The sequence below is a fragment of the Salmo trutta genome, chromosome 27, assembly GCF_901001165.1.
Source record: "Salmo trutta chromosome 27, fSalTru1.1, whole genome shotgun sequence".
NCBI lineage: Eukaryota > Metazoa > Chordata > Actinopteri > Salmoniformes > Salmonidae > Salmo > Salmo trutta.
This window is the reverse complement of record NC_042983.1, coordinates 13,912,528-13,936,246: the sequence shown is the minus strand read 5'-3', so window position 1 is coordinate 13,936,246 and position 23,719 is coordinate 13,912,528. Positions and strand designations below refer to the sequence as shown.

At 42.1% G+C, this 23,719-nt stretch overlaps 1 protein-coding gene and 1 pseudogene across 4 annotated transcripts; one reads left to right on the top strand and one right to left on the bottom strand.

Annotated features, from left to right (window-relative positions):
• Positions 1-854: 854 nt before the first annotated feature.
• Positions 855-23,719, bottom strand: part of LOC115164353 (inhibitor of nuclear factor kappa-B kinase subunit beta-like) — a 54,654-nt pseudogene continuing 31,789 nt past the window's right edge.
• On the top strand, positions 7,328-22,439 carry vdac3 (voltage-dependent anion channel 3). 4 transcript variants are annotated; one of them, XM_029716750.1, is made up of 11 exons: positions 7,348-7,439; positions 12,995-13,110; positions 14,659-14,730; positions 15,297-15,346; positions 18,658-18,660; positions 19,209-19,361; positions 19,779-19,831; positions 20,049-20,276; positions 20,445-20,595; positions 20,718-20,775; positions 20,948-22,439. In XM_029716750.1, the coding sequence occupies exons 2-11, from the start codon at positions 12,999-13,001 to the stop codon at positions 21,037-21,039; spliced, it is 972 nt and encodes a 323-aa protein (XP_029572610.1). In that variant the 5' UTR covers positions 7,348-7,439; positions 12,995-12,998; the 3' UTR covers positions 21,040-22,439. The 4 variants fall into 4 exon arrangements, with proteins under 4 accessions (XP_029572612.1, XP_029572613.1, XP_029572610.1 ...); XM_029716752.1 differs by lacking the exon at positions 12,995-13,110 and having other exon boundaries at positions 7,328-7,439; XM_029716751.1 differs by lacking the exon at positions 18,658-18,660.

The following is a 23,719-nucleotide window of genomic DNA, read 5'->3' as shown; positions in this document are numbered from 1 at the left end:
AGCCCAATCCAGAAATCTGGCAGTGGCTTCTGATTAAATACAATTTTCACAGAACCGCTTGTTGCAATTTCAATGAGGCTCGTTTGTTCAGATATCGGTAAGTGGACTGGAGGCAGGGGATGAAAGGGATAACGAATCCCGTTGTTTGTGTCATCCATTTCGGGAAAGTACCTGCATAATTGTGCATCCAACTCACTCAGGTGCTTCGCTATATCACATTTGACATTGTCTGTAAGCTTGAGTTCATTTGCACACAAAAAAATCATAGAATGATGGAAAGAATGGAAAGACCTGTGTGTTGTCCTTGTTAATGCAGACAGAGAAGAGCTCCAACTTCTTAATCATAGCCTTAATGGGACAAACCGAGAATACATGGAACGTGAGAGAGGTACCACAGTCTAACTGTGTCTGTTTAACCTTTTGAATGTATTTTCCTGTATAGTAAACAGCCACCAACCTTGCATATAATGTACTACAATGAGATAAAGTCTAACTATTCTAAGCATACACTCCAACCACAGATGTGGCTTTGAATTTGACAAGGCGTTGAGAAAGAGGGAGAACCCCTCCAGTTTGAGCAGGGCCCCCGCCACCCCTCTCTGGCCCCTCTCTAGGATGTGTGTGGCGTTAGGGCTGAGTCATTGGTGCTGAGGGATGCGTGTGCTGTAGCAGCCTGAATACAACACAGGGTCCGGGGTAAGGGGACCAGAGACAAAGGCTGGACTCCCATCAGCGTTCCCCTCCAGACAACCCTTAGCTGGGATAAGACTCATCCACAGAAGGATGGGAGTGTAAGGAAGTAAGGAAGACAATGAACAGTAAGACACTGGGTGGCATGTTGTACCAACAATTATTGGGATTTTTAAAAGCTATACATGTTAGCTATCTTACCAGAGATAGGACATTTGTAGTATTTGGGAAAAAAGGAGTGCTCTGGGGGTATGGGCCCAGATATCATGGAGGGACCCTCACACATCACTGAACACCTGTTGCAACACAGAGACCAACACAGAAATTCTAAATTGGGTTAGTTTTTTCACTGAGTTCACATTTCAGAAAGTAACGTTATCATGTCGGAAAACAAGTAGCTAGCTTGCTAGCCAGTTAGAAAAAAAACACTCCGACCATGACCTGCTGTTAGAGAAAATGTGGTTGTTAGCTCTTAAACGTTAAGTCCGCTATTTAGCACTACGGTGTTGAACACTAAGCTGTAGTCGGTGAACAGCATTCTCACAAACAGTTGAAGTCGGAAGTTTACATACACCTTAGCCAAATACATTTAAACTCAGTTTAACAATTCCTGACATTTAATCCAAGTAAAAATTCCCTGTCTTAGGTCAGTAAGGATCACCACTTTATTTTAAGAATGTGAAATGTCAGAATAATAGTAGAGAGTGATTTATTTCAGGTTTTTATTTCTTTCATCACATTCCCAGTGGGTCAGAAGTTTACATACACTCCATTAGTTTTTGGTAGCATTGCCTTTAAATTGTTTAACTTGGGTCAAACACTTCAGGTAGCCTTCCACAAGCTTCCCACAATAAGTTGGGTGAATTTTGGCCCATTCCTCCTGACAGAGCTGGTGTAACTGAGTCAGGTTTGTAGGCTTCCTTGCTCGCACACACTTTTCAGTTCTGCCCACACATTTATGGGATTGAGGTCAGGGCTTTGTGATGGCCACTCCAATACCTTGACTTTGTTGTCCTTAATCCATTTTGCCACAACTTTGGAAGTATGCTTGGGGTCATTGTCCATTTGGAAGACCCATTTGCGACCAAGCTTTAACTTCCTGACTGATGTCTTGAGATGTTGCTTCAATCTATTTTGTGAAGTGCACCAGTCCCTCCTGCAGCAAAGCACCCCCACAACATGATGCTGCCACCCCCGCGCTTCACTGTTGGGATAGTGTTCTTTGGCTTGCAAGCTTCCCCCTTTTTCCTCCAAACATAACAATGGTCATTATGGCCAAACAGTTCTATTTTTGTTTCATCAGACCAGAGGACATTTCTCCAAAAAGTACGATCTTTGTCTCCACGCGCAGTTGCAAACCATAGTCTGGCTTTTTTATGGCGGTTTTCAAGCAGTGGTTTCTTCCTTGCTGAGGGGCCTTCAGGTTATGTCGATATAGGACTCGTTTTACTGTGGATATAGTTACTTTTGTACTTGTTTCCTCCAGCATCTTCACAAGGTAATTTGCTGTTGTTCTGGGATTGATTTGCACTTTTCGCACCAAAGTACGTTCATCTCTAGGAGACAGAACACGTCTCCTTCCTGAGCGGTATGATGGCTGTGTGGTCACATGGTGTTTATACTTGCATACTATTGTTTGTACAGATGAACGTGGTACCTTCAGGCGTTTCGAAATTGCTCCCAAGGCTTTTTGAGGTCTTTCGGAGGTCTTTACTGATTTCTATTGATGTTCCCATGATGTCAAGCAAAGAGGCACTGAATTTGAAGGTAGGCCTTGAAATACATCCACAGGTACACCTCCAATTGACTCAAATGATGTCAATTAGCCTATCAGGAGCTTCTAAAGCCATGACATAATTTTCTGGAATTTTCCAAGCTGTTTAAAGGCACAGTCAACTTAGTGTATGTAAACTTCTGACCCACTGGAATTGCGATACAGTGAAATAATCTGTCTGTAAACAATTGTTGGAAAAATTATTTGTGTCATGCACAAAGTAGATGTCCTAACCGACTTGCCAAAACTATAGTTTGTTAACAAGACATTTTTGGAGTGGTTGAAAAACGAGTTTTAATGACTCCAACCTAAGTGTATGTAAACTTCCGACTTCAACTGTATGTCTGGCAGAAAAACAGTACTATGTATTGTTTATGACCTTCTCATGATAAATCATTTATTTTGGGTATGTCTATTTAGGCAGAAATCTAAATTTTGACATTACATTTAATCTGTAGGCTAATAGCTTGGCTAGTAAATTAGGTAGCAAAATATATCGATACATTTAAAAATATATATATATATTTCACCTTTATTTAACCAGGTAGGCAAGTTGAGAACAAGTTCTCATTTACAACTGCGACCTGGCCAAGATAAAGGAAAGCAGTTCGACACATATAACAACACAGAGTTACATATGGAGTAAAACAAACATACAGTCAATAATACAGTAGAAAAATGAGTCTATATACAATGTGAGCAAATGAGGTGAGATAAGGGAGGTAAAGGCAATAAATAGGCTATGGTGGCGAAGTAAATACAATATAGCAATTAAAACACTGGAATGGTAGATTTGACAGTAGATGAGTGTGCAAAGTAGAAATACTGGGGTGCAAAGGAGCAAAATAAATAAATACAGTTGGGAAGAGGTAGTTGTTTGGGCTATTTATAGATGTGCTATGTACAGGTGCAGTGATCTGTGAGCTGCTCTGACAGCTGGTGCTTAAAGCTAGTGAGGGAGATAAGTGTTTCCAGTTTCAGAGATTTTTGTAGTTCGTTCCAGTCATTGGCAGTAGAGAACTGGAAGGAGAGGCAGCCAAGGGAGGAATTGGCTTTGGGGGTGACAAGTGAGATATACCTGCTGGAACGTGTGCTACGGGTGGGTGCAGCTATGGTGACCAGCGAGCAGAGATAAGGCGGGACTTTACCTAGCAGGGTCTTGTAGATGACCTGGAGCCAGTGGGTTTGGCGACGAGTATGAAGCGAGGGCCAGCCAACGAGAGCATACAGGTCGCAGTGGTGGGTAGTATATGGGGCTTTGGTGACAAAACGGATGGCACTGTGATAATTAATTAATTAATTGACGACTGACTGATAACTAGACATAACATTACTGTTCCTAAAATACTACATATAAATAAACACATATTTATACAAACACTATAGTTACAATCGATTTTACAGTTTTGTGCCAAATATGACCTTTTATAAAATACTACAGACTTCAAGCCAACTGCAGTTAGCCAGCTAACACTGCAGCCCAGTCAACTAAGCAGCAGAGTCAGTGATGACGCAGACAGTGACAACAGTGCTCAAACCAAATCCCCCACCATGGCAACAGTGTAACCATTCCTACTGCAGATAACAAGTAGCTTTAAAGTTTGACAGACGTTCAATTTAAAGAGTAGGAATTTTCGCGCAACTATACAACGGTTATTATGGCATCACTAACTTTTGACGTGACAAGAACATTTATCCGTTAAATGTAATAATATAATTGGTGATGGCATATATTTGCACCCAAGTTTGATACAATGTAGAAAGGAGGATTTTTTAATTTTATTATTATGAATATTATTTTTTATAATTATTTTTTGCCTATTTTCCTCCCCAATTTCGTGTTATCCAATTGGTAGTAGTTACAGTCTTGTCTCATCGCTGCAACTCCCATACGGACTCGGGAGAGGCGAAGGTCGAGAGCCATGCGTCCTCCGAAACACAACCCAGCCAACTCGCACTGCTTCTTGACACAATGCACATCCGACCCGGAAGCCAGCCGCACCAAATGTGTCGGAGGAAACACCGTACACCTGGCGACCTGGTCAACTTTATAATGCTTATTGTGAGAAATAAAGCCAAGACATGAATAAGCAATTGAGGGCTAATATGAGTTTCATATAAGTCATATATAATATGAGTGCCATCATGAGTCTCTGAGGTGGAACTGCTGGGATGGATGGAGCAATCCTGGTTGTTGGGCAATATAAATACAGTTTCTGTGCCATAAAGATCCAGACCTCTTGGCAGAGGCTGTGCATACAGGGAGGCTTCTAAAGATAGCCTCTTCTGTAAGCCTAGGACTAGCCTAGGCATAATGTTCTTTGCTTCAATGTGAATTTCGCAATATGGGTATAGCATAAGCAGGGTTGGGTAGGTTACTTTCTAAATGTAATCTGTTACAGTTAGTTACCAGCTACCTGTCCAAAATTATGATCATTAATGTAACTTTTGGATTACCCAATCTCAGTAATGTACGGTAATCTGATTACTTTCAGTTACTTTTAGAATTTTACCAATTGAACAACATCTATCGCAGGATAAATATACAGTATGCACTATGCAGCTGTTGCAAGAGCGCATTGGCTGGCTGTCCACTGGTCGCAATAGCAATGGTTGATAGGCAGCTTAAACTTCTTAAATTCAACCATTATTGGGTTAATATACACATATACCTCAATAAGCCCAACATGAACCCACATAAACCCCAACATGGCAACCACATGAGGGGCCAAAGTGGATCCTGAGGACAACACTTTGTGGGTCTTACATTAAGTTGTTATCCTATTTGGGGCCTACGTGTTAAAACCATTCTTCAACCCATGTAGGCTTAAAACTTGGCACCCCTGTGGGTAAGAACACATTTGCCCACTGGGGTCCCTCAAGAAGCACAAAATGAACCCATGAACATACTGTAAAGCCCAACATGGCAACCACAAGTGGGGCCAACATGGATACTGAGGACAAAACTTTGTGGTTCCCTGTTGGGTTTCCCTCATGGGGCCCGTGGAACAGCCCATGTGGGCCCCACATAACCCATGTGGGCCCCACATAAAAATATTTGCTAGGTACATTTGTGAACAGCCACTCACAACAACCACAATCCGTAAGGCGCAAATAACTTAATGAGAGTGCAGGTGTGATTCACACCAATGCGCTATATAAATATCAATAAAAGTGATATCCGTATCACTCATAGGCTACACCACTGCTGGCGTCCTTACCTCAAAGCGTTTATTTAAGTTGTATAATCTTTGGCTGCCGACAACAGTTGCACCATTGGAAACCATAGCTTGGACTGTAGCCTACAAAAGAAAATCTACAAAAGCCTATGATGACACACCATTTGGTGTATCATCATAGTGGTCTCTGACTTGTGGTCAGATTGAGCTATGAGGACACCTTTGCAAAAGCTAATGGGACCCAAGTAAATAAATAAACAAATACATTTCGATTATTATTTTTTTTTGGGGGGGGGGGACTCAGTCGTGGTCTCAATTTACTGTTGAGAGTTAGAATAATAGAATACACAAAGTGCAATTCCTAAACTTGGTTGTGCATCAGCAGTTTTCCTCTTATATGTTACTCACCGACAGTCACTCAATTAGCCCATTTTAGTAAGTTAGGCTAGTTAGTCTAATCATGGCCGAAATACCAACCGGACATGCAGGGCACATGCCCACGAGCCCTGACCTCCAGGGGGGCTCCATTGATTTTGTTAGTCACTCTCACTCAGATATTATATTAACATGGCATGAATCATGGCAATTGCAGGAAGAATTGTAGAATTGCAGGAAAAGCTTTAAAAAAGCAGAAATGTCTCTGCACCCCATGGGAAAATGTGTAGAATTGGAGGAAATTGGCTTTAAAACTGCAACAAAAAAAGTTATGTCAAGCAAACTTAATTGTTTACGTTTTGTTAATAAAAGATTTTTCTGCCAACACATCCCTCTGTACATATTCAATTATTTAATCCCGGTGCTGAGTTAATGTGCAGCGGCTAATTGTATAGCTAATAGGCTATGTTTTTGTAGATCAACTGGGGTGAATGAAGCTACAGCAACCAATGCAATAATGGCTAAGGTAATTTTTGCTTGTTTTTGCTGTTCTCCAAATAGCATTTTAGGGTTTTTAAATTGTATAGGAATGCAGTTAATGAGCTTCAACTTTAACTAAGACCCGTACTAAGGCCCTAGACTCGCTCAGGTGGAACAAATTTGAACCTTTTTTCAATGCTGATTTGAATGTCATTGAGAAAACAGAAAGGTGTCAAAGAAATCCTTTCTGAGTTTAACGGTGCAATATGCAGAAATCACTCCACCGTTTCCTGGTTATAGCCTAATTTCAGTTTATGGGATAAAACTAGCAATGTATACTGTAGATAATCATTGTACCATCTAAACCACTGTGAAATGTATTTTCAATAACCAAAAATATTGTATTTTCAGCTGGTTGAAGTTGGTGTCCAAAACCGAAAGTAAAAGACAAAAAAAATGAAATTTAAGAACGGGAAGCATAGAAATAGTGCACATAGAATAGATCTACTGTTTCTTAGACTTGCTTGCAATGAGAATGACCGATCTATAACTCAATTTGGTCTGGTCACCAAAAAAGTTACATATTGCAGCTTTAAAAGTAATCCTAGAAGTAATCATCTATTCTTTTCAAAAGTATCTGTAATCTGATTACAATATCTTTGCTGGTAAAGTAATGGATTACAGTTTATTTAATTATTTTGTAATCCGTTACTCCCCAGCCCTGAGCCTGAAGGCTACTGCAAACCAAAAACATAAACAAGCTTTCGAAAACAGATATTGGCTACCTCTCTCTGTTCAATGACAATTACACAATGACCCCGCCCTTTGTGTCAGAATGATTGCGCCTGCTCAGTCCGCCACTCTGTGCTTTCTCCTTCACGGTGTCCTATTGCGCGAGACACAGAACGTTCTGAAACTTCGCTCAACGCCCCGCAAATAAGGTAGGACATTTATGGCACCTTCAGGGATATTTTATTGTGAAAAGCTCTCACGGAAAAGCCTGTCTATTGGATTGATACTGAAAATATATTTGACTTATTTGATTGTTGTTTAAATGGCTCAGACGCGTAAAGTGTGGAAGCGAGAATACAGTGTGGTAGGCCACAGCATAGTAGGGCTGCAGGACATACAGGCCTGTCTGTCTAAAAACAGTAGATATCTCAACACTTTAGGAATATTTAAGAATTATTCGGACAAATTAGATTCCTATAGCACTAGACTATGCAGGTTTATTATAAGCTATATAATTTATTATGGGCTATACAACCTAAAATATACTGATTTGATCGCTAACTAGTGCGCATTACGCACAGTATTTCACTTTTAGTGCCAATTACATGTCGTTTCAGAATTTCAGCAGGATATTAAAATGGTTAAGAGATATTGTACATTTTATTGTAGATTTTGTGATTTATAATTATTTCGAGAGACTATCTATAGTTCAAGCGCCATAGGTTTTTGTAACCAGAGCAATGCATTGAACTATGAACAATGGAGACCTAGTCTAGCCATTTGTCTATTCCAAAGGTAAATATATGTCATCCCATAAATGACACACTATATGATAGTGTCCGTGTTTTTGTAAAATGTTTAGTAAAGTTGAAGGCCCGTTAACAGCATGGTTTGTGCTGCAGAAACAAGGAGGGTTAGGTTTGTCTTCGGGTTGGCACGGTGGTCTTTACGCACGCTGGTTCTGGTGTAACATGCAGCAAATAAATAATCCACTTTCGATTTTTGGAGCCACCTGACCTTCTATGTTCATTCATGAGTGTAGTAGACGGTCGGCCCACCAACAGGAATAAAAGTGAAAAGATTGGGGATTTCAAGTGAACGTGAAAACATTGTGTGATAGCACAATAGGTGTTTTGCTCTTCTTGAACCTTTGTCCCTTTCCGAAGTTCTGGAATCCTATTGCGCCGCCGCCTATGGACAACAAAGAATGATACAAACCTTGCTTATTTTTGTGGTAGTAGTGTCTGAAGCAGTAGGCCTAGTAATACGCCTGATGAGAGAAGTCCTATAGATAGTTCTAGTAGGTTCAAGTTTAGACTCGTTAAAAGAATGCTATTAATCACAATCTAGGCAGTGGTGTAAAGTACTTAAGTAAAAGATACTTTGAAGTACTACTTAAGTCGTTTTTTCCGTATATATAGGTCAATGTACACAGGCTGAATATCAACCCCTATAGGAACATGGCTGTCCTGAAGTACCTGGCGTTGGGTGGAAGGAATGCACTGTTGAGTAGGTCAAGATGTGATGCCACACGGCCAGACCGCTCATTTGGCAGGATTAGGCAGCAGGGCCGCATTTTCTGAGCTAAACTGGCCAAGGCGCCAAGGCGCACCTCCAACAACAAGAAGAATTCTGCCCAAAACAATTCCAATTTCTCTCAATCAGTGGCATATGGGCTTTTTAGGTGAGCACTGATGCCGCCCTTTGATAAGCAGTGCCCACTTTGTCAAAGGCAGGGGTGCAAAATACTTTGCGTGTCCATTCCCAGCACGCCTCTCCAGGGTGCTGTTGGAGAGACGCATCTCTGCAGCGCTCCACCAACGTTCCCTCAATAACAACAAAAATCGAACAGAAATCATGTATCAGATATAGGATTTGGTAAAAATAGTATGTGGCCTTCTCTGTAGCCTAAAGGCTGGACATAAAATTTATGACAGTGTAATTAGACAGACACTTTTTTACCAAATGCAGGTTTCTCCGATCAAATAGCCTAACCTAAATGCCGCTCAATCAAATAGAAAATTTGCTGTCATGTTAACAAACAACGTTTCCTAAAAACAGGACAGGTCAAAGTAAAATGGACAATGTAGAATGGACAATCACAACAGTGAGTTTCACCCCATTGTCATGATCAGTGGTTTCAAGTTTGTGTCCGTACATTTTTGATAAGCTGATCGTAGTAAAAAATTAAATATTTCTGCATTTCCCGTTGTGTAAACACATTGCAAATAGGCTTGCGATAACTCCTGATAAAGTTGGGTAGCTGATATTCAGAGCTTAAATAGCCAAATCGGTTAGTCACAGGAATCAGGACTAATAAAGCCAATGCAATGGCCTGTTTAAAAAACGGTGGGCCTACCACATGGATGGGCATTCATACAGTTTCATTGTGGGCCAACATGGTAGGCTACACCACAGTAAGCACGAGCCAACGTGTTTTTTTGGTCCTGTCTGGATGTCGTTTTTTTGTGTTACAAACGGTAGGCTTACCACATAAAATTAAATTTCAGGCAACACTGTAGGCTACACCTCAGTAAGCACGGACCAACGCCGACACCTTTTGGACGTCTTTTTTTGGGGGCAATTCCGGACCGGCCATGATTTACACATCCACGGACATTGGTCTCACCTATGGTGGCAGAACGGCAAGGACATGGGTGCATGGGTAGCCATAGCTAACCCATACACCACTGTACATTCAGGCTATAAATTCACAAGGTGTAACGTCACTTTCCCCGACCTTATCTCTGTCACAAGTATTGCCGTGTTGAATGGAGGACCAATACGCAGCAGGAATGTGATTAATTATATAGTGTAATTATTTATATAGAATGAAGCGTACACAAAAAAACAAGAAAAACAAGAACGACGAATGACAGTTTTACAGGCTAACTCCAGAATGCTTAGCAGTGCAAAATATAACTACCCACAAACTACAAACCAAACACACACCTACTTATAGGACTCTCAATCAGAGGCAACTAGAAACACCTGCCTCCAATTGAGTCCAGCACCCAAACCTACACATAGAAAAACTAACCTAGAACATACTAACCCAGAACATACACCCAAAACCCAGGAACACATAAATAAAACACCCCTCTACACCACACACAAAAAACCCACCATAAAAAACAAATATACCTCTGCCACGTCCTGACCAAATATAATACAAATAATACCTAAATACTGGTCAGGACGTGACAATCTCACACATTCCACTACCAACATGCCACATAGGCCCGTCTGGGTTACACTGCATGAGAAGATCTGTTTTATTAATTGCTGAACATTATCAGCCTACATCGTTTGTTAAACATTGGATTAAAAATAGACCAAGGTATAATGGTTTAAAAAACATTTACTACTGAGTAACAAGCATATAATAATGGTTTGTACGCCTTTTATAAGCAGACCTTAAGTAAAGCGTCACCCTCGCCTGTCCCTAGTCGTTCTCCATCACCAAACCAGTGTCTTTGGGCTGACATAATCATTTTTGCAGCTAACTGATCTCCCCAACAATGATGCTTATTTTGTTTGAATGGCATAAAGACTAAGGACTACTATGGTGAATGATTGTCTGGTTGGTAACTACATTTCCCAGGATCCCACTGGATGTGTTATGCCTATCTGTTGTCAGTTGTTTTCCTGTCAGGTGCGTAGCTGATTTATGGATGTCGTTGTGACCCCTAGAGCTCAGTGAATGTGTTTTTGACATTGTTTGGGGGACAGGCTAGTGAAGTTGTCAGAGAGGGGGCTGTGCGTGGGGAGTGAGGAGTGGGGGTGGATCACGGTAGAGGAAAGTAGGGGTCGAGAGAGGATTTATGGGGGTGGGGGTTGGGTGGGAGTGACGAGGTGTGTGAGGTTAGGGTTGCAAGAGGTAGAGGAGTAAAGCACCCATTTCAAAATGGCGTGGCCATATGAGGCATGGTGTCGAGTTCACCTGGGTTATTTATAGAACAGAGGTTAGGGGGGAGGAGGAGAAGGGGGAGGAGAGGGTGAGGAAGCTGGGAAGAAGGAACTGAGTAAGGAGGGAAGAAAGGGGGCAGGGTGTGTGTGTCGGTGGGGTTGGGGGGGGCGATTGACAAAGACAGATTCCACACCATGCTGAGTCTGCAGAATGCCACCCTTGCATCAGTCAGCTGACTATCATAAAGCCTTTGAGCATGGACAACAGCACTGAGACAGGCATAGAGGACAAAAGGTGCGTCTGTGTGTGTGTGTGTTTGTGCCTGTGTGCTAAATTCCCATGCGTGCGAGGTGTGTGCGTGTGTTTGTGCATGTGTGCTATATTCCCAGTGACACCAGGGTAATCACCACGAAAGCAAATCATCCACCTCACCGCTGTGCCCCCAAATCACCAGATGCTCTCGGTACCACAGTATTGTATGTGTGTGTTACCAGATCACTATGTTCTCATAGATGGGCGTGTGCTTGTCATCTATAGAGCCTATGGCTTTGGGTGATAAACATGTCAGCCAACATGTCAGTCATACGGGCCATAGAGCAGTGTTATTGTTTTTATTTTTAATATCTTTTTACCCATTTTTCTCCCTAATTTTCGTGATATCCAATTGGTAGTTACAGTCTTGTCCCATCGCTGCAACTCCCGTTACGGACTCGGGAGAGACGAAGGTCGAGAGCTATGAGTCCTCCGAAACACCACCCTGCCAAGACGCATTGCTTCTTGACACACTGCTCGCTTAACCCCTGGAATTGTATTTATTTAACCTTTATTTAACTAGGCAAGTCAATTAAGAATATTCTTATTTACAATGACGGCCTAACAAAAGGTAAAAGGCCTCCTGTGGGGACGCAGGCTACAAAAAACACATCACGACAAGAGAGACACCACAACACTACATAAAGAGAGACCAAAGACAACAACATTGCGTGGCAGCAACGCATAACAACACAGCATGGTAGCAACACAACATGGCAGCAGCACAACATGGTAGCAGCACAACACATTGTACAAACATTATTGGGCACAGACAACAGCACAAAGGGAAAGAAGGTAGAGACAACAATACATCACACGAAGCAGCCACAACTGTCAGTAAGAGTGTCTGGAAGCCAGCCGCACCAATGTGTCGGAGAAAACAACATACAACTGGAGACTGAAATCAGCGAGCATGCACCCAGCCCTCCACAAGGAGTCGCTGGAGCACGATGGGACAAGGACATCCCAACCGGCCAAACCTTCCCCTAACTCGGACGATGCTGGGCCAATTGTGCACAGCCTGGGATCGAACCCGGGTCTGTAGTGACACGTCAAGCACTGCGATGCAGTGCCTTAGACCGCTGCGCCACTCGGGAGGCCCCATAGAGCACTGCTTTATCAGTGTTGAGGACACACCCTTTACTTCAATATTAGAGTAATAGTTGCAGGCCCTGCCCTGGAGACGCGCTCATGGGGAATTGATCATGTGTTCTGCCAAATGTGAAGAGCTCAGAGGAAAGGGACAGTTTGATTGCATATGTGGCTATAGAGTCACAGTGCTACATGGACTGTGATGATAACCACGCCAGTATAGGGCATGCAACTAAGAGACCGCAAACTTAAAGAGACTGCTTCGGCTATCCTTTCCAAAACCACTTCCAACAAAAGGCAGCACCTAAAACTCAATACAAATTCACAAAGATATCCAGTCCATTTAAGCTGAAACAGACCAACTACAGAGTACAGACACCACCGGCATTGTTGTGAACAGTGAGAGATTGCATGCCAAAGTCTTCTGTCCTTCCTTCCCCACATCTGAAGAGTCATGTCAGACAAAGGAGGAGAGAAGGCGAGCCTGGTGAGGAAGGAGGGGGAGAGTCCAGCATCACAGGCCAGTCAGAACAAAGGAGATCCCTGTGTGCCATGTTGCCACAAGGGTGAGTGAGGGAGGTGAGGTGGGGGAGGTGAGGGAAGGAGGTGGGGGAGAAAAGGAGGTGCGGAGACAAAGATGTTATCAGGGTCCCCTCGACTAACAGGTAGATTGATCAATCGATTCAGAATCTATCATACAGATGTATAGCACTTATTACAAACACACGTGTCAGAAAATAGGCTTTGTCCTAAGTCTTAGACCGCCTTGTCCTTGCCTCTATTCCTTCATGACTTCTGATTTGAAAGGACTTGACCGGTCACATGATATGTTCAATATGACAAGCCATTAATCTGAAAGGTAGGAAGGTATGTAAGAGGGTTGGGACACAGCCCCTGGATACCAGCAAGAGCATAAAGAGACACACTGCCATGGCAAAGTCACCTTCATGCACAACCCGGTAATTTATCCTAGCAGAGACTCGGGGGACCCTGGTGACATCATAAAAGCTTGTGTAGTGCAGTTGTGTGCAGTGGTGATAGTTGCTGACCAGCCAAACTCTGGCTTAGGCTTACTGTCGCTCAACAGCACATAGTAGAGTGAATGCTGTGGCGTATACTGTGATTGCTATATGGCGTACATCTTCTTCCACTTCACGCTAACCGTTTCATTCCCAGGCAGCTAGCTACGAACAATGCTGACTTAGGCAAAAGAAGTGGCAAGATTTTAAAGGCACACTTCACCCCAAAATCAACACACTTCAATCATACCATGGCCCCATTCAGGCTGTCCCTAATATGGTGCCATGTGGTTTCCTGTTTAGAGAGATGATTACCTGGTATACCAGTGGTCAAAACACAAGTCAATACCATTAAGTTAAACCATGCTAGCTAGCGGTTCGCTAATGGACTGATGCCAGGAATAAATGGAGTTAAACTAATTGGCTGGGCTAAAGTGGGGATGTAGGGGGGAGCGACAGGCAATATATCACAGGCCCAGTAGACCAGACCAGGCAGGGCCAGTGTAGCTGGCAAGGCCGTCAGTACTTCACAGTACATTGGCTTTACAAAACACACCTTAATAAAGACTTCAACAAAACTTTAGATACGACTTTAGTATGAAGCAATGTATTGACCATTCATACTGAATAGCCTAGTATGCTAGTGCGGATATTATTTAGGACAGTCTAGGAATGTACGAGGGACTTACCAAGGGTAAGGCATTAGTGGGCCTGTAGATCCTCTAGTTAATAGACGCTGTGTGGTGTGTATGTTGGTGTGTGTTTGCTTCTGTTGAAAACCTTTCTAGAGCAGCGTGTGGTGTGTGTGTGTGTGTGTGTGTGACTGTGAACGCATAGATGGACACTGTGTGTAGGCCTAGATGCTGTGTGTGTGTTTGCTTCAGTTCAAAGCCACTTCACTATAACACAGCAGTGTTCTGTGTGAAGTCATAGGTAGGTACTGTGTTGGGCCTATTTTGCATAGAAGTAATGTGATGTTTTGCTTGTGTGCTGGAGGTCGTGCTCCATTTGTACAGCATTTTGCCTCCTGTGACTCAGAGAAGTGATGTTGAGGTATCAGAGATACACCCCAAACCTGTCTCTCTCTCTCCACAGTCACCATGGCTGTTCCTCCTGCATACTCAGACCTGGGAAAAGCCGCCAAAGACATCTTCAGCAAGGGCTATGGTAAGTCAGTAAATCCCCCAGCCCCCCACCCACCACCACACAATAAGAAAGGGAGGACACAATTACATATTTCATGTGTCTGTAAGCTCTTAGGATCACTCCAACCTATGTCTCCTCTCTTTCTCTCCTCTTTCTTTCTGTCTCTTTTGCTCTCTCCCTCTGAGACCATAAACCTCAGCTGGTCATCAAGGACTCTGTGACCTCTAACCTTATTTACGACCCCAGGGGTCAGCGGATGGGGGCTGGGACTCAGTGTGTGTGTGTGTGTTTTTAGACTTGTTTCATGCTCATTTATATTGAGTCAAACAGTGCCTCTTGTCATCTTTGTATCATACCATTAGATCTACTTTTCTGCAAATGTTCTTGTTTCACAACTGTAAAGCTCGCATGACCCTCAATGAAGACCCTCAATGAAAACCGTCATGTAAATTATGTATCCAATAACGAAGGGCTACAGAGAAGTATCCCAAATCAAAATGGGGCTGCTCCTCTATTTTTTAATGAATAGAAACATGACTTTTCTTTTCCCCCTCTCTTCCTTCTCCTCTTTCTCTTTTCCCCTCCAGGCTTTGGAATCGTGAAACTGGACCTAAAGACCAAGGCCCAGAGTGGAGTTGTAAGTACAACCTCTCTCTCTTTCTATCTCTCTCTTTCAATCTCTTTCACATTTATTGAATTCCTCCTCTGTTTTATACCTAAAACCATGTTTCTTGGTGTTTGATGAGAGCGTGGTTGTCCTATGTTTATTTTGCATACAACGTTCCCACAACTTTCTGGGAATGGTGCAGGATACCCAGCTAGCACATGACGTTCTCAGAACCTTAGGTGGGAATTTCAGTAATTCAGCATAACATTTTCTGCAGGTTTCCTCATGGTTCTATTTAAAGTCATGTTCTCAGAACATTAAGAAAACTTTCCATAAAAACCACAAGAAAACATTAGTAACGTTCAAAGAATGTTCTAAGAATGTTATTTAAAAACATATACATTCTGTTCTCAGTGTCAACAAAACTTTCTATATTCTACCTTAAGTGTGTTCAGGTGTGTTGGCTGCATCCACTAATTGGCCACACCTGATCTTAATGAGTGCTTGTTTCCTTTGTAATGGGGTCTGTTTGAATAGACAAAAATGAACAGCTTTGTCTGAGTAAAAAAAAAAAAACATGTCATGATAGCTCCATCATGGTGGTGCAGTGGACTAATTCCATGGATAGAGAACAGAAGATGATAGGTTATCAGAACATGATTTAATTACCTTAAAATAACCTATAAATCCGCTAATAAAACCTCCCAGGCAAACTTTCAGAGAACCATAGTAAAACATTCTTAGAACGTCCCTGCAACCTAAAAATGAACGTTCACAGAACATTTTCACTTCTATTTTCAGAATGTTTAAAAAAAAAAGTTTTACCGGTCAGGAAACGTATTACTTCGTTCCCAGGCCCAATGGGAAACCAAAAACCCACAACTTCCCTATGAACCAAATGTGCTACCTGGGGGTAGACTCCTCTCTAAGCTAAAATATATTTACCTGGGATTGCCATGCAACACTCATTGATCAGATGTGTAATATTTGAGAAATACTAACACACACATTCACATTACATTGTGGTGCTGGGGATGAAATAAACCACGTTTTTCAAAGAATTTATCACAGATGTGTAACATTTACATTTAGGTTACTCTCGATCAGAGTGACCCATGCAATAGTCTGTGTGTTTGTGTAGTCTATCCTTACAGTATAGGCTGCATGTCTAGACTCTAACCTCAGGGCTGAACAGGAAAGTTGAAATGGCTGACTCACTGTCTGCTGGGTGTGTGTGTGTGTGTGTGTGTGCCAGAGAGTCTGACAAGCTGTCTAACCCAGTCAGCTTGGCAGATCACTGTCTGAGTACAATCTACCTCTACGTTAGAACAAAATGGATACCGCCCATAGCATTGCTGCTCCCTAAATACTTTGCGTTATATTCTCTTAAAAGTTGTTACGGGCAACAATACTGTGTGCAGGATTATGTTGTTTTTTTGTCATTGTCTTCATCTTGTTTCGGCCTGTACACATTTTGGATATGGTCGATTCCAGAGTTATGGACATTACATTTGCAGGCAAAATCACAACTTTAATGTCTCACAGAATGGACAAACAATATGTAAATGTTGATGTGTATGTTTATAGTACCCCTTGGGGGGAGTGTATAGCCCCCCAGCAGACTTCTAAATATTGGCATGTTGGAGAAACAAAGAAAATAAGAAGAGTTCTGGATGTTACATGAAATGGACAAGCTTTTTGGGAAGGGTGAGCATATTAGCAAACGTCTGTGAGTTTGCAAGTATTAGTTCAAAACATGGATCGCCATTTTGAAGGAAAGGCATGGCTGAACACAAAAAATGATCATTTAGAAGATATTGTCATTTCCATTCTTACTTTAGAGAGGGAAAACAACTTTTATGGATGTTACACCCTCCATTATGGATGTTAGAGTCTGAAATAAACATTCAGGTCTTAAAGATTTCATTATCAAAATCTATCATAACACATTTGTTGTCATTTGGATGGTTTTTCAAAGGTCAGCAGAAGGCATAGTACTTTAGGATTGCATCATTACAGGTAGCCTGAATAGGCCAGTACTGATTTTTTTCTCTCACTTTATATATATCAAAATTAACCTTTACTAGTTAAATGTAGACCTAAATATAATTTAAAAAATTATATTACAACTTTTATAAAATATGCAAATTAGACAATATACATGTGCCTATACTGCCAATCCACCTTTCTGGACACTGGATAAAGTCTATATTTTGGGGGGCTTTCATTTGAAGAAGAAAAACACTCCAGGACTATTCAGATTGTTGAAAAACACTTTTTATTATCGTTCTATCTAAAAAATAAAAAAAACCCAGTGCTGCCATGTATGAGAAATGCATTTCAGCAAATATTTTCCAAGAGAATCTTAGCTAGAACACGTCATTTTCAAGATATCAACAATTGCTTCAGTAAAAGTCTGAAGAATACACCCCAGAACAACCACACAATCTTCTGAAGCTAAAATATGATACATCGATATCCATCCCATCCACCACCGTAATGGAGGTTATGGATATCATAAAAATGAAACGAGAGAAACCAAATATAGACCATATACAACCTTCAAAGTTATCTTTACAGAGAAAGTTTCAAGATGATCCGATGGAAGGTGCATGTTTTACAAAAACATTTCCTAAAAACTTTATGGACGTTATATTGTCTGTACCATTCACACCCCTATCATTACAAGACTGTAGAAGACACAAACACAACTCAAGACACTTCAATTTGGTCTGTATTGTTTCATTAACATCTCATCTTAATCTCATCTGGGGGACAGCTGTGAGTGGGAAAACAAGCTATGTGAGCCCTTTCTAAAAGCCATGAAATATGATTGACTGAAAAGCCTTTTTTGAGACTTGCTGTAAATGGTCAAAATTCATGCAATTTCCTTCTTAAACTTTTCAAATAAAACCTAAACTCCAACAAAACCTTAAGCATAATTATGAACGTGGTTTCATTTGGGCATGCTCATGTTGACCTTTCCACGGAACTGCCCATATCTATATCAGCCATTTGAATAACTCATCTTCCTCTCCCTGCGATTGAATTGAATCACAAAGCACATTTCATGAAATACACTTTACTTGGACTTGATCATTTCCCCCAAAAGTCAAGCGTTTCCTGTAAATTAGATGTTGTATATCTATGATTCACAGTTCAAACAAGCTGGTGCAGTTTTGGTATCTCTGGTACACACATTATGTGCATTAGAATCTTCTTATTTTCTGAAAGAGTGGAAAAGTGATTGAATGTGAATATCTGTATGGTTCTGACCTAACGATATCTGCCTCTCTCTTTCTCTGCCTTTTTTCTGCTTCCTCTCTGGACTTCATTGTCAGATGGTAAGGGTGGGTGGGTGTGTGTGTGTGTGTGAAGGCTTTTCCTCCTTGCAGCTGTTCTTGCAGCAGTGTCCCAGCTGATTGATAGATACGATTCCCATTGCACTGCTAAGGCCATAATGACATTAACTCCTATCCCCAGACAGACATTTAGACTGGTCTAACTGGCCCGGTTACTGGTCTACAGGTTACTGGTCTGCCAGTGACCAGATGACTGGCTTGAGCATCTACCACTACTCAAAACGGTAGCTGCTGACTACAGCCAGTCATGCAAACCTGAGAGGAATTGCTTGGCAGAGATGTGGTAGGGGTACTTAACTCTTTCCCTGTCTATTTCTCTTTATCTCTGTATCCCCGTCTCTTTCTCTCATCAGTGAGGAGTTATGCTAAGCTCTCTTTAACAGCCTCCTCTCCTGTAACAACAGTTCCCCTTCTCTTCTACATTTTCTCTCCCTTGCTCCAGTTTCTTCTGCTGTGTTCTCTTACTTCTCTGCTGTTAACCATCCCTCATTTCCCTCCTCCTCACCCGCCACTCTCCTTCCATCTCTCAGGAGTTTGCGACCTCAGGCTCCAGTAATACAGACACAGGGAAGGCAGCAGGTAACCTGGAGACCAAATATAAGGTGAAGGAGCTGGGCCTGAGCTTCAACCAGAAATGGAACACAGACAACACCCTGACCACCGAGGTCTCCATAGAAGACCAGGTGAGTTTGAAACCAGTTTAGCCCAAAATCAGGTTACACCGCACCAAACCAGCTCCGGACAGCACTTGATGTTAACTCATTGAACACCAGTATGTAAATGCATCCAATAGACTCTGAACATTAAACCCAAAGTTTAGTCAGTAATATTATTACCCCAATTTTTCTCATTGTTCTGTATCTGCTGTTCACCAATATGTAATCACTGGAGGCTACTGACGGGAGGACGGCTCATAATAATAGCCGGAACGGCGCAAATGGAATGACATCAAACACCTAAAAACCGTGTGTTGGATGTATTTGATACCATTCCACCTATTCCGCTCCAGCGAGTAACCACGAGCCCGTCCTCCCCAATTAAGTTGTCACCAACCTCCTGTGTATGTACTGTATCTCCTTCTCTGTCCTGTGTTTCTGTAGTTGGCTAAGGGCTTGAAGCTGGCTCTGGACACGTCGTTCGTGCCCAACACTGGGTAAGCTAATCACTCACTGGTCAATCATTACCTCCCTCCATATGCCTTAGTGGTGCACACGAACATTAAGGATTTTGAAATAAACAGCACCAGTAAAGGCAGTAAAACGGTCACTTGGGCAGTTTTGTTCATCCGTTGTGAAATTGGGGAACATAATGTCACAGCAATCCTGACACCCTCTCTACGTTCCTCCTGTCCCCTTCCCCTCTGTCTGCAGTAAGAAGAGTGCCAAGCTGAAGACTGGTTACAAGCGGGACTTCATCAACCTGGGCTGTGACCTGGACTTTGACATGGCCGGCCCCACGGTCCACGCTGCTGCCGTGCTGGGCTACGAGGGCTGGCTGGCTGGGTACCAGATGGCCTTCGACACAGCCAAGTCCAGACTGTCCCAGAACAACTTTGCCCTGGGATACAAGGCTGGGGACTTCCAGCTCCACACCAATGTGTGAGTACCTCTACACCTAACCCTAACTACTGTCCAGCAGAGGTTGCTTTGTGTTTGCGCAGAGTTGTTTTCTCCATGCGCAATTGTTGTTGTCATGATTCACCAGAAGTTGATTTAAGAGCTATGTAGCACCCTACTGATGAAGCCCATGGTGTTTTGTCCTCTCAGTAACGACGGTACAGAGTTCGGTGGCTCCATCTACCAGAAGGTGAACTGTCACTTGGAAACAGCCATCAACCTGGCCTGGACGGCCGGCAGCAACAACACACGCTTCGGCATCGGAGCCAAATACCAGCTGGACAAGGACGCTTCCCTGTCTGTGGGTACCACAACCACACATACAGAACCACATACCAGTCCATAGTGCCAGAACCAGAACCACACAACCATCCAAATACATGCTTGTCTCACCTCTTTGTGTCTGTCTGTCTCCCCCTGCAGGCCAAAGTCAACAACGCCAGTCTGATTGGAGTCGGCTACACACAGGCCCTCCGGCCAGGTAACTCAAAGCTGACCTTTAGACCAGATAACTAGCTGCATCTGTCTATATCTACACACCTTGCCTATTAGTACAAGGAGTTGGTTAGAAGAAAGGAAGAGGTGATGTCTATGCTCTGTATATGAAAGGAGCTGTACTTTGTGTGTGTTAAGACTGGTGTCTCTCTCTGTAGGAGTGAAGCTGACTCTCTCAGCTCTGATCGATGGGAAGAACTTCAACGCAGGCGGCCACAAGGTTGGCATGGGCTTTGAGCTGGAGGCATAAGGATGGAGGGGAGAGGGGGATGGGTGAAGGAAGGGAAAGATCCCGAATCTGACAAAACACACACACAGAGAGTGTGTCTTTTGGCCTTAACCCTACAGCCCTTAGCACCCTCTGAGACCTCCAGCACTATATTAAAATGGACAGACTGTTGAGAACCAAGTGTTTTTTTGGTTAGTTTTAGGTTCACCATTTCTCTGTATTATCTTAGCAATACCACTACGTAAGGGACATCTGTCATGCCATGGCACTGGAGCAGGCAGCCAGTGAGCAAGTCTCAAATAACACTCTATTCACCAGGAGTTTACTAATTCACATAGGACTCTGATCAAAAGTGGTGTACTGTATGCAGAAATAGGGTGTTTGAAACCGACAAGTCTGAAGTCAACCTTTTGTTCCACTTCCTCCCCATAAGCAGACATATCCTCTTTTCTGTGCGTGCACCTTTTTAGTAGGGTTTGATTGTGTGGTATAATTTCACTTTGCCTGAGATCATGTATTTAATCTACTTTTGACTTGTGACAAAATAAATTAGATTGACAGTATACTTTTGTTTGTGTATTTGTGGTACATTCTATTGATTCGATCAAAGCCAGAGGGGAGTTGTTTTCAAGGAATAACTTATTTTTTAAATGTCATGATGTTCTGTTGTCCCAGACCTTTTACAGACCTGTTTGTGGATGGATGTCCACTTTCAGTGATACATTAACAGGGACACATTGACACGAGCATACTGCAATAAAATGGGCGGCCAAGAACTTGAAAATGAGACCGTTTCATTTTCGGTTTCCAAATCAGGGAAAATATCTGTAGTACAGAGAACTTGAAGATTCCACCTTGACAGTAAGATTTGTTGACTGACTTGTATTCCCATTCCAGAACATAAAGCAATGTAACAATGGCTGAATGTTCTGCCCAGAGCCATACATTTAGAAAGTTAGGCCAACATTCTGTTACATAGCATTGTTTAAATATTCCCCATGTAATGTTAAGGAAGCTAACCTGGCTGCCATAGAATGTTTAAGTGTCATGTAAATGCATCATAATGCAGAAACCGCCTTGGCCTACTAAATACATGGTTCTTGTTCTGCCTAATGTCCCACTGTTTTCTCAATGTCTCTTGTTACCTCTGTTTTGACCATTTCAACTCTCTGTGTGTAAGTATCTCTGATTGCCAAACTAATACCCCATACATTTCTCCATTTGAATTCTCTTATTTTGGTTCAGAGTTTTGAGAAAGCATACAGACATGGTGGATATCTTCCTTACCTCTTTGTAATTACATTTTTTTTGTATTTTATTTTCTGAACTATACCACTATCATGCAATTTTGTGTCTGCTGTGCTTGGAAGAGGGAAGGTTGTCAATAGTTGGAATTCATGGAATAAAGAAGAATTTCAAAATCTTTGTGTCCTTGTTTTCATGCACATTTTGTCACTTGAGAAATACTGCACCAAACATCTTGGTTAGATGTAAGACCTTGGCAAAACCGTCAAAATTATTTACAGATTTCTTGAGTTATCTTGGATTAATTTGGACTAAGTTTGACAAAGTGTACAGGCTACGGCGTCAAACAGTACAAAAAAAAAAAATGCATGAAATGTATGCATTCACTACTGTAAGTCGCTCTGGATAAGAGCGTCTGCTATATGACTAAAATGTAAATGTAAAATGTAATTGCTGCTTTTTTCTCGTTTTTTAAGCAAAGGTATTTTAAGGGAGTATGCGAGCACAGATGTTCACTTCGCCTAGCTGAATTCTGCTAGGAGCTAACCGAACCTATAAACGCGGACACCTTTACAGTTTGTTACAATATCTATCAAGCAAATAGTTCCTTGGTGGTTGAAGTTCAATTCAACCAGATACACATACTTACACTTAACAATAATAAGACTACAGTAAAATACAACAAAATCAAACAACCAAATATTATACTGCAAAATATATTGAAACATCAATAAAAAAATATACAGTATACACAAAAACTCAGAGGATATCCTGCATCAGCCTTAGTTATGTAAAGTGAATTTGGAAAGTATTAATTCGGAAAGAATATAAAAGCTACAGCTAAAACTTTGGTCAGAAAATATTTTGTGGCAAGCATAAAATAAAATATTTGAAAGATTAGGAATCATCACCAGAGTTCAGTCCAGACCAGACTTGACCCCTTTAAGGACCAGTACCACCAGGACCTTAGTCAAGAGGACAGTTTGGATCTAACCAGGCCACTGGTTTAAATACAGCTATGTCACCTGGTTCAGTAAATACATTTTCCCCATTCAAATCTACTGGATTACTCCAATGCACCATGGTGTAGATTACAGGGGGTGTTGGCCATGTTAACGTGGACACCCCCATAAGCCTGGAAAATATCAATTTTCGTTCAATACATTCTTTTAGGGGCAACTCCAAGAGTCAATATCAATGTCAAATGGCGCAATGCACTCTGTTGCAGTAAGTCTTCCCCACCACACAGCAGCAGCAGAGGACCACAGCAGGGAGTCTGGAACGGGACAGCGCTTCTGTTTGACATCAGCTTGAGACACACCACATTAACACACTATCTGTCCACCAGTCTGTCCACCTGAAGGTGATAGGTGTGTGTGCATGTGTCTGTGTGTACTCACGGCTGCTGTAGGCTAGGTCTGGGGGTCAGTAGAGGGGGAACAGAGGAGGAAGAGCG

Bases quoted from the DNA above. Each gene is read 5' to 3' on its own strand.
- vdac3 (XM_029716750.1), top strand. From the start codon at position 12,999: ATGTCAGACAAAGGAGGAGAGAAGGCGAGCCTGGTGAGGAAGGAGGGG. The intron at 13,111-14,658 runs GTGAGTGAGGGA...CTCTCTCCACAG, and splicing joins TGTGCCATGTTGCCACAAGG to TCACCATGGCTGTTCCTCCT. The intron at 19,832-20,048 runs GTAAGCTAATCA...CTCTGTCTGCAG, and splicing joins TCGTTCGTGCCCAACACTGG to TAAGAAGAGTGCCAAGCTGA.